A 10522-nucleotide genomic window follows, 5' to 3' on the forward strand; every position below is an offset into this window, starting at 1 on the left:
GGGGGGGGGGGGGGCAGACAGACTGACTGACCAACTGACCTTAGAGGGAAAAGTGCCTAAGGAGAAGGACACTGGGTTGACATGACAAGACAAGAGTAGATCCAGCCATGGCAGAGGACCAGATGCTGCTTGGCCAGCAAGGCTCTGCAGAGCATTCCTCCGAGTTTGTGGCGTGTGCCTTCCTGAACACCTGTCATCCTCTGGACGTGCTTTTAGGAAAACACGTTGCACACTGTAACTCACTAGAAGAAATGTCATCAGCCAGTGTAGGCTCTAGGGAGTAGCAGGTCTCTGCTCCCTGACCCTGGGAGAGGGTATCCATTCTGGAGACCCTGGGTGGCTTGCTCGGACTGAGTTGTGTTCCTAGGACCTGGCTGTGATGTAGCTTGCTTGTTTCTGCCTGTATTGGCACCTCTAGGTTCCCTGCAAAGGGAAGGCCTAAAGGCCTGGAGAGATGGCTCTGTGGATAAAGTACTTGCCATGCAAATGTGAGGGCTACAGCTTGGATTCCAGAAACCACTAAAAAGCCTGACATTATAACACATCTCTGTGATCCCATTGTACCTATGGTAAGATGGGAGAGGTCTCCTGTCCAACTAGCCTGGCATACATGGTGATGAGCACACATCAAAGGTTGTCCTTTGACCTCTATGTACACACACATGCACGCATACACATTTTTAAAAGTCCTGATTGAGGCAAGGTAGTGCATGCCCACCACTCGAGGGGTGCAGACAGGAATGTCTCTTGAGTTTGAGGCCAGTGAGTTACACTCTACACAGTGAGTAACAGAACAAACAGGGTTACACAGACAAAGCCTGTCACAGTAGAAGTATTTTGGACAGGGTTTTAGGGTGGTGGTTGGCCTTGGCTGGCAGAGCTGTCATGGGCACTCAGCAGCTTGGTCTGCTCTGTAGAACTTCCTTTTTCTCCTTAGGGTCTCATCCTGCTGCCCAGTCTAACCTCAGACTTCGTCTCTCAGGTGCTGCTCTTGCAGGACTCTGTTCATTCCCAGGACCCCAATGGCAGCTCACAGTGATGTATGGCTCCAGTTCCAGGGGGTCCAGCACCTCTTGACCTCCATAGGCTGTCATCAGCTACACATGTGCACATACATACATACATACATACAAACAAACAAATGGAACACTCATGCACATAAAATTTCTTTTAAAAATCAACCAGCAGTGGTGATGCACGCCTTTAAACCCAGCACTCAGGAAGCAGAGGCAGGTGGATCTCTTAAGTTCGAGGCCAGCCTGGTCTACAGAGTGAATTCTAGGACAGCCAGGGCTACACAGAGAAACACTACTCTGAAAAAACACAAACAAACAGATGGTTTGGATTTCTCCCGCCTTGGCTTTCCAGTGCATGTATTGTAAAGGTGTGCCCCATTCCACGCTAGTCTTCCTGAACTTGAGGCTGCACTGTCTCTGCTGTGTTAGAAGCAAACATAACTTCAAGGGACAGGTGGATGTTATGAATCCAGTTGGAAGCAATGTTTGATGGCATGTTTTTACTGGTTCCTTGTCAAGATCTATAATATTACAGTTCACATTTATCAGTTATGGCCTCGGGCTGTCTGGCCAGGTTGAGCTCTGTTTAAATCCCTGTGCTTTTCCTCGAGCAGAACGGTAGGTAGTGGCCAGACCACAGCCCCGCGCAGGTTGTGAGATAGTAAAAACGCATCAGTTCCCGAGCTGGCTGTGGTGGCTCACTCACCTTTAATCCCGGAAGCAGATAAATACCTGGTTTTAAGGCCAGCCTGGTCTTTGTAGCCCAAAAAAAATGAAGAATTCATCACCTGAGGAAATAAATCACCCCTGTTGCTGACCCAGGAAAGCATCCTGGTGCAGAAGCGTGCTCATGGTCGGAAGTGATGGGTTTGGTCTGTCCCTGCAGGAACCTAACACTGAAGAAGGTGGAAAGACTCCATTGACGGTGGCACAGAAAAAAGCCCAGAACATAATGCAGTCCTTTGAAAACCCATTTCGGATGGTGAGTAGCGCAGATGCGCCCAGCCGACAGGAGCTGCGGGGAGTTCTGCAGCCACGAGTCCTTTCACCCGGGAGGAAAGCAGGACTGTGGAGGGGGAGCCCAGGTGCACCGGCGTATCAGTCATCCAAGGTGTCCAGGTCGGGACTCTTGAGCTGAGGCCTTGTGGGACCACACTGGCAGTAGCAGTGCCTCTGACAGGCAAGGTGCCTGCCCTGGCATTTGCAGTGACCCTTTCCCTTCTGCAGTTCCTGCCTTCTCTGGAACACAAGGCCCACATCTCTCAAGCAGCAAAGTTTGATCCTTCTTCGAAAATCTATGAAGTAAGTAGCGTTCTAGGGGCTTCTGACCTGAGTGAGAGCTGGGTTCTCCTCTTGGGCAGGCTTCAGATCCTCGTTAGGCTGCTGAAAACAGAACAGAGGCCCTTTGCGTCTAAGACAAACTGTAGCCCGGTCCTTGGAAGCCTTTGGGAGTCTACAACAAAGGGCTTGGGGCTGGGAATGGAGCTCAGTTAGTAGCGTGCTTGCCTGGCTCGCGTGGAGCCCTGGTTTGGTCCCCAGCACAACGTAAAGCTGGCGTGGAGATGCACACCTGTGAGCTCAGCACTTGGGAGGAGACAGCAGAGGACCCGAAGCTCAAAGGCGTCTTCAGCCACACAGTGTATTCTAGATAACGGGGGGTCTAAGAGGCCCTGCCTTTTAAAAAAAAGAGAAAAAGCAGCAGCCTGCTCTGCTCTGCTTCACACGAGTATCAAAATAGGATAGTGTTTGTCTAATGTATGATAGGCCGGGTTCAAATCCAGAACTGGAAAGGAAAAAACATTGTTTTGTGTTTTTCTAATGGAGTAATTTATATGTAATAAAGTACATAAATAATATAGTTTATAACATTTGTATATGTGTATATTGCTTCAAGGCTCTTAGAGGGAGCAGCCTGAGTCTGAGGAGACTGCCTGGCATTGTGGTCAAGAGCACCCCTCACACAGGGCCCTGTAGAAAGGATATGCTCTGATGACAGCCATCAGCACAGTCCTGTCACTAGACAGCACCCTCTCTGGCCTGGGTCCTGTGCTGAGGGGATTAACCTGCTGCTCTTAGGAGGAGTCCCAGGGCCATCGAGGTGGCTCATGGGTAAGGGGTCCTACCACCATGTCTGAAAAGCTGAACTGGATCCCAAGACCCTCTGTGGTGGAAGGAGAGACGTGACTCCAAGTTGTGTTCTAACCTTCACACATGCACGGTGGCATGTGTATACACAAACACACACACAATGAGTGAATAAAATTTCATGTAAACAGGTAGCTGGGTATGACGGTGCACACCTTTTGGGGGGGGGGGGGTTGGAGACAGGGTTTCTCTGTATAGCCCTGGCTGTCCTGGAACTCACTTTGTAGACCAGGCTGGCCTCGAACTCAGAAATCTGCCTGCCTCTGCCTCCCAAGTGCTGGGATTAAAGGTGTGCGCTACCACGCCCGTCCTGCACACCTTTAACCCTACACATGGGATGCAGAGGCAGGCAGTTCTCTGACTATATACCAAGTTGTAGGGGAGCCAGTGCTACATGGTGAGGTCCTGCCTAAAAAAAAGTAGGAAAAACATTAAAAGTAAAACTGAAGAAGTGAGACGTCCTGGACTTGGGACTTAACTAACTGGTAGTGTGCTCACTTAGCAAGTACAGGGCTCTGGGTTCGAACCCAAATGGAAGGAATAACAAGCTAGGCATGGTAACACATCTTTACTCCTAGCATTTCAGAGAATTGGAGATCTGAGTTCAAGATCAGACTGATCCACATAGGTTCCAGACTCAACCAGGTTTACAGAGTAAGACCTTGTCTCCAAAGCAGGGGTGGGGGCACTAGCAATAGGAAATGTATGGTGTGTAGCTATAAACCCACTCCTGGGGCAGTAGGAGCAAGAGAATGAGTTTCAGGTCATCGTTGGCTGCATAGAATCTTGGAAAAAACACTGACTCAAAAGCCAAAATGAAGAGGAAGCAACGTGGGCTTCCTCTCCTGCCCCGCCTGTGGTACACCCTCCCCAGTCCATCCCTTGTGTTCATTTTGGATCACCAAGATGTGGCTCTTGGACCACATCTGTAAGTGGGACAGGAGGTAAAACGTAGGCCTAAGGAGACACCTTGAGCCCCACTTTGTCTACTGACTGGGCCACGGGCCAGTGACCGAGGTTCCCTGGCCTAGAGGCTGACTGGGCTGGTGGCTGGGGTTCATGTGTGTTTGGCCCTGCTTAGAAAGGGATCTTGTAAGCGAAGCCAGCAAAAGATGATGCTTTTAGATTTAGGGTGTATTGGCTTAGAATATGTGTCCTTAGTAGGTTAGCATGCCCTCCATTGCCTCAGAAGCAAGTAGGCACTCCCAAGTTTAGGCAGCCCTTTTTTTTTTTTTTTTGTTTTTTGTTTTTTTTTTTTTTTTTTTTTTGGTTTTGTTTTGTTTTGGTCATTGTCTGTTTTTGTTATAGATCAGCAACCGCTGGAAGCTGGCCAGCCAGGTCCAGGTCCAGAAAGAACCTAAAGAAGCAACCAAGAAGAAGGTAGCTGAGCAAACAGGTAGCGTTCACGATCTTGTAAATGCAGGGTCTCTGAAGGGACAGCCCCAGCACATCAGTCAGATGGAGGATGTTGAATGATGGGTGTCTAGTAGGGAGCCCAGCCCTCGCTGACGGACAGGGCAATGAGCAAAACAGGCCCAGCCCCAACCTGGCAGACTTGAACTTGTGCTGGACATGGTGCACACTCACTGCCTGTGTGCTCTGCCCCTGTAACACAGCACTTCTGCGTGTGGAGAAAGAAGAGCTCTGGACGATGGAGAGAAAAGGCAGGCTAGGTCACCTGAACTGAAGAGGCTGGGACAGATCCAGGGGGAGAGTGCACTGAAGCAGAGTCCAGGGTCCCATGTAGTGACTGGCTGGCACTCACGCCCAAAGAAGGGCAAGGCAGGATTGTCCAGAGTGCCTGGGGAAGAGAGGCAGACAAGCAATCGGGGCCTCTCTGAGGACTGGCTGGTCTTTAGAGTAACTTGGCAGGGCTCTGAGCAGAGGGGATCCAAGTGACAAAGTCAAAATAGGACAGAGAGCCTGAGCCCAGCAGCTCAGCTGACATGACTGGTCTGCTGTCATGTCAGACCCTAGACTCACCCTGTCTCAGAGCCAGCACTTGGTGCTAAGTCGCATGAAGCATGGGAAAGGAAGGTGTGGGGCGGCAGAGGGTCTGTCCTGAACATCTAGGAAGATGGGGTAGGAGGCCTGATTCCTGGACGTCGACAGCGGGAGTGTCAGAAAAGCCACTGGCCATTTGGCCTGGCCTCCTGAGAGGCACAGGCAGGCAAGGCTATTGGTTAGAATCTGTAGGGGACAGGTGGGGAAGGGGCAGCAGTGCCGGCCCTCGTGCCCAGGTTGGGTGGACAGTGGCAGGAGTCTACAAATGGTTCTCTCTCACAGCTGCCCAGGAGGAGGCAAAGGAAAAGGCTGCAGCCGGTGTGCTGGAACAGGCTATCCCTGTGCGGCAGCAGGCCGCGGTACGTGCTCCCCTTCCCCTTTCTAGAAACACACCCCTGGTCATGTACAGGGTTTCCCTGGACCACTGTCAGGGGGCTCACTCTGCACCACAGCTGGACTGGGTTTGTCAGTTGGCACCCACCTCTCTTCTCCTCTAACTAGGTGATGTTAGAGTTTTCTTAGGATCTGTGTCTCTGGTAAACCCTCTTAGCACTGGGCCGTGGTCTGTCAGAGGACAAAGCACAGGGACGCTGCTGTGTCCCATTCTGCCCTAGAGAAGTCTTTGTTCTGTTTTGATGGTGGTAGAGGAGGCGGTACTTTTGTTTTCTGAGACAGGATTTTCTGTGTAGTTCTGGCTGTACTGGAATTCATCTGTAGGCCAGGCTGGCCTCAAACTCAGAGATGCACCTGTCTCTGCCTCCCTTATGCTATAATTAAAGGTGTGTGACACCAAAGCCCTGCCCCTGCCCACCCTGATCCCTTTGTTCTTATTACACCCAACGCATTCTAAAATTCCCTTCTTAATCTTTGTCTTAAGTGGCCTGAGAATATTATCAGTCAGGAATCTTCTCCTGTGATTGCCCCTGAATTCCAGCCTCAGCTCCCAATCTTGCTGTTTGAAGCAGCTTGAGTAGCCCCAGCTAAAACAGGTTGAACATCCCTGTCTGATACCTGAAATCCAAAATGCCTACCTACTGTCCACAACTTTCTGAGGGCTGACCCAACATCACAGGTGGAAATTCCATGCTGCACAAAATGACTTCAAGCTGCATGGGGTGACCTGCAGGATGTGTGTGAAAGCTCTGAGTAAAATGCAAGTGACTCTCACAGTTACACTCGGGCCTGTCGCAAACAAGTACCGCAGTGTTATAGTGGGACATCACTGCACACTCCTGTGACTCCCTCCCTGCATGTTCTCACCTGCAGCTAGAAAATGCTACTAAGAAGAGAGAACGAACCACCAGTGACCTGAGGACTATAGAGCAAAAACAGGAGAAGAAACGACTAAAAAGCTCCAAGAAAGCCAAGGACCCTGATCCCCCAGGGAAAGACTTCAGTCCCTATGACTACAGCCAGTCAGACTTCGGGGCCTTTGCTGGTAAGGACAGGGAGGACACCAAGGAGACCCATGATAGGTTGAGAAGGGAGGAGCTGCAGAGTGCAGGGTGAGTCCTGTCCAATACATGGGACAAGCAGTGGCAGGGACTGAGCCCCCTGCTCTCGTCGATGCAGAGTCTCAGTAGTCATTGTCCCTGCTCAGCAGGATGGCCTCTATTGTGGCCCATGGTTAAGTTTGCCTCCCACATCCACAGGGTCAAGACTAGGTTGAAGGCATGGCTCACAAAGTGACCTCTATGTCCCTTAAGCTAGAGGTCCCTGTGAGGGTTTGCATGTGGCACTCCTCACTCCAGCAGCTGGTAGAGCTTGGGCAGGTGAAAAGGCGACACGCGGATGTCAGCTCACTTTGTCACCAGTGGCATGAGGTGTTTTTGATGCAGAAGTGTCAGCCTGCTTCTGCCAGCCTGGGAACAAGCCTGTGCACAGCATAGTCTCAGACTGCTGGGGCACAGGAGAGGTGGCAGGCCGAGCGAGGCTGGTGCTTCCTGAAGCCCAGACCCCTGGCCTGTCAGCCTGTTTGCTCATTGTCGTGATCACTCTTACTTTCAGGGGACAGTAAATCCAAGCCTTCCTCCCAGTTCGACCCCAATAAGCTGGCACCTTCCGGCAAGGTAAGGCTGCAGAGGGCGCCCACACCGCTCTAGTGACCACCTGGGGCTTAGCACCTTTTTCCCACCTCATTCCTTCTCGAGCACAGACACTGCTGCCAATTGTTCCCACAGCAAGTTTTACGAATTTACTAATGTATGAGAGTGCGAAAAGCCAGAGAACAGTATGGGCTTTCTGGCCTCCCACCACGGGCTCAGGGACCCAACACAGGTCACTGCGCTTGTCTACTGAGCCATCCTGCTGGCCCCTGTGTCCGCAATTTAAGAACAGGCAGTGAACAATATAGTACAGGCATAGCCCAGGCTGACGTAGAACTCCGTCCTCTTGCTTCCACCATTTAAGTGCAGAGGTTACAGGTGTGTGCCGCTATGCCTGGCCTGGCCTGGCCTTGAACAAGGTGTCTTCCAGTCAGCCTGGGCCTGAAGTGCTGCCCTACGCAGTGAAGGGGCTACGTGTATACAGTCCTTGGCTGCTCAGGACTGTGCAGAGCCCCTCCTGTTCCTATCACAGCCTGTCGGGCACACAAGCTGGGGTGACAACTGTTCTCCTCGGGGCTGGTAGTTGACGTTGGCCTCAGCCAACTCATAACTCTTCTCTTTCAGAAACGTGTTGGAGCCAAAAAATTTAAACAGTCGGTGGGAAACAAAAGCATGTCATTTGCTGTTGGAAAGTCGGACAGGTAGGTGGCCTGGCCAGGCAGGCAGAAAGCCAACCACTGTACTTGGGAACCTCAGCAGGATGCAGCTTCAGGGGCTGCCCTGGACAGAGGCAAGACCTCTCAGTCACTCAGAAAGCAGGAACACACATCACCTGCTCACCGACCATGTCCTGCACCCCACGCCTCAAATCCTACCCTCCTCCTTTTCCTTACACTGTAGTTCACTGGAATTTTCCCCACACCAACTTGGTTCTTGGGATGAGAGAAACCAGCAGGTGGGTCATCACTGGCCGGTGTTTTCATAGCATGACCTGCTCATGCTGGAGCAGAACCTGTCAGGATCCCACACACGAAGCAGGACAGGCCTGCTGTTGTACCCACACACAGCTCAGTGCCCAAGCATAGCGCCCCCCTATCCCCACCCCGACCCCCTTTGCTATGTGTTTGAGGTTTGCACAGCTCCTGAACCTGAAGTGGTAACTCTGGTTTTCATCATTATCTGCAGAGGCTTCCGCCACAACTGGCCAAAGAGATAGTGCTGGAGGGACTCCTGGGGCTGCCGACAGCGCTGCTTTGTACACACCCATTTTAAAACCATTAAAATGTATTCCTACCAGAAGAAAGATGGTTCTCTGTCCGTTGGTTTTGTTTGTTTGTTTGTTTGTTTGTTTGTTTGTTCAGAGAATAGGAGAGAAACATGCCGGAAGAGACTGCATAGAAACCCAAGGCCACGTGTGCAGGAGCCTTTATATCTGGAAGGCTCCGTGGGCTGTTGGTGGCCAGTGTGGGTCATGGGGTGGCTCTGCCTCAGCAACTTAGGAAATGCTATTGGGAGCCAGCTGTGCCTCTTCCTCAGCCCTTGACTTGGGGAGACTGGGGCATGGTTTCACTCTGTCATCTAGTCGTGGCTGCCTTCATTTCCTAGGGCTAGTCTCACAACTGTGTGCCACTGCACCTAGCAGTACTGTCCCCTTTCTCCAAGACAAGGTCTCACTGTGTAGCCCTGGCTTGCTCACACTCATAGGCTACCATTCTGCCTCAGCCTCCAGACCATGGTGATGGCGAGTGTGCCACCACACCCAGGTCTTCTCAGCTGAGATTTGAATTTAGTGTCTCACGCTGCCAGGAAAGTGGTCTGCACAGAGATATTCCCAGCCCTTTCACCTTTCCCTTTGCACAGTTGTGATCGCACGCTTGCTCCCTTCATTGAGAGCACACACAATCTAGTGTGAGAGTCAGAGGACAGTTTATGGGGATCCGTTCTCCTCCTGTTACATGGGTCGCCAGGCTTGGTGGCAAGTGCCTTTACCCACTGAGTCACCTCCACAACCCAACAGGGCTTAAGGCCCAGGCTGGCTTCAAACTCACCGTGTTGTCAAGAATGCTCTTGGACCCCTGGTTATCCTGCCTCTACGTCCTGCATGCCAGAATTACAGATGTGTCACACAGGGCATCCTTTGTACTATTCATAATGCGACATGGAATGGCTTTTTCCTTTTAAAATGTTTTATGTGTATGAGGCATGCACGCCACAGTACATGTGGCCAGAGGACAATTTGTGGGAGTCGTAACTCTCCACGTTGTGGTCCCAGGAATCAAATTCAGGTCATCAGCCTTGGTGACAAGTACCTTTGCCACTTATCTCCTGGCTTCCTTCAGTGATGGACTGCAGTGCGGCTGTGTGAGCCAGATAAACCGGTTCCTCCCCGGCCTTTTTTCTCTTCAGCTTGCTGTTTTGGTCATGGTGTTTTGTCACTGAAGCAATAGAGACCCTGTGACACCCGCTGGGCCATCCTTCAGCCCCATTCACCCTGCTTACATGCCAGGTGTGGTGTACATGCCTCAAGGAAGGGAGAGTCTTGGTGGATCTCTGAGATTCCAGGCCATCCTGCGTTATATAATGAGACGCTGGTAAAGAATTCATCAAAGTGGTCAAGCCCCATGGTCACTGTTTCTAATACTCGTATCTGAGCCCAGTGACAGATGCCAAATTCCTAGAAGTGGCACCCAAAAGCTCTCAACATCTCCCTTTTTATTTCATAAACAAGACTGGGTCTGTCTTAGGTGAATCTGACAAGGATGCCTTCCTTACCCGTCTTGGAATTTACATTTTCAAAAACAATGTAATTCTGTCTTAGGTCGGTAAGGCACTGTACAGAAAATTACCCGCCTTTGGCCACCAGCCTGTTAGATTAATAACTCTGCCTGGGGATCCATTTTTAGTTTCGAGCCATGTATTTTGACTGCCAACATGTTGATGTTGTTAAAGGAGAATTTTACCACAATGGGCAGGAATAAAAGTATTCACAGGACAAGAAGGGCTAGCATGATCAAGCTATATGAGCCGTTCTTGAAGCTTGACCAAGATGGAAACGCTGACCTAAAGCCATGGATCAGGATGGCCGAGATAAAAGCAATGCCATGCATTCTTGAACTGAGTTTACTTTAAGCTTTGTCTTCCTTAGATTCATGATCTCTTTACACAAAGTTAAACTATCCAGAGAGTGTTAGAATTGTTCCAAATACCCTGCAAATGTCTTTGAATTTTCCATTGGTATTTAGCATGAGACTCGAGATGACTTCATATTCTTAAACTCTGACCCTCCTCTCCAATAGTTTTTTTTTTTTTTTT

At 50.6% G+C, this 10522-nt stretch overlaps 1 protein-coding gene across 1 annotated transcript in view; it reads left to right on the forward strand.

Annotated features, from left to right (window-relative positions):
- The window catches only part of Exosc10 (exosome component 10), a 24016-nt gene extending 15503 nt beyond the window's left edge, over positions 1 to 8513 (forward strand). Inside the window, exons 18-25 of the mRNA XM_021160364.2 lie at positions 1903 to 1998; positions 2244 to 2318; positions 4470 to 4557; positions 5448 to 5524; positions 6432 to 6603; positions 7173 to 7234; positions 7835 to 7911; positions 8396 to 8513. Of these exons, the coding sequence (XP_021016023.1) occupies positions 1903 to 1998; positions 2244 to 2318; positions 4470 to 4557; positions 5448 to 5524; positions 6432 to 6603; positions 7173 to 7234; positions 7835 to 7911; positions 8396 to 8426 (678 nt within the window). The 3' untranslated portion in view covers positions 8427 to 8513. The remainder of the gene's footprint in view (positions 1 to 1902; positions 1999 to 2243; positions 2319 to 4469; positions 4558 to 5447; positions 5525 to 6431; positions 6604 to 7172; positions 7235 to 7834; positions 7912 to 8395) is intronic.
- The last annotated feature ends 2009 nt before the right edge of the window (positions 8514 to 10522 follow it).

Source organism: Mus caroli, chromosome 4 (genome assembly GCF_900094665.2).
Source record: "Mus caroli chromosome 4, CAROLI_EIJ_v1.1, whole genome shotgun sequence".
NCBI classification, from domain to species: domain Eukaryota; kingdom Metazoa; phylum Chordata; class Mammalia; order Rodentia; family Muridae; genus Mus; species Mus caroli.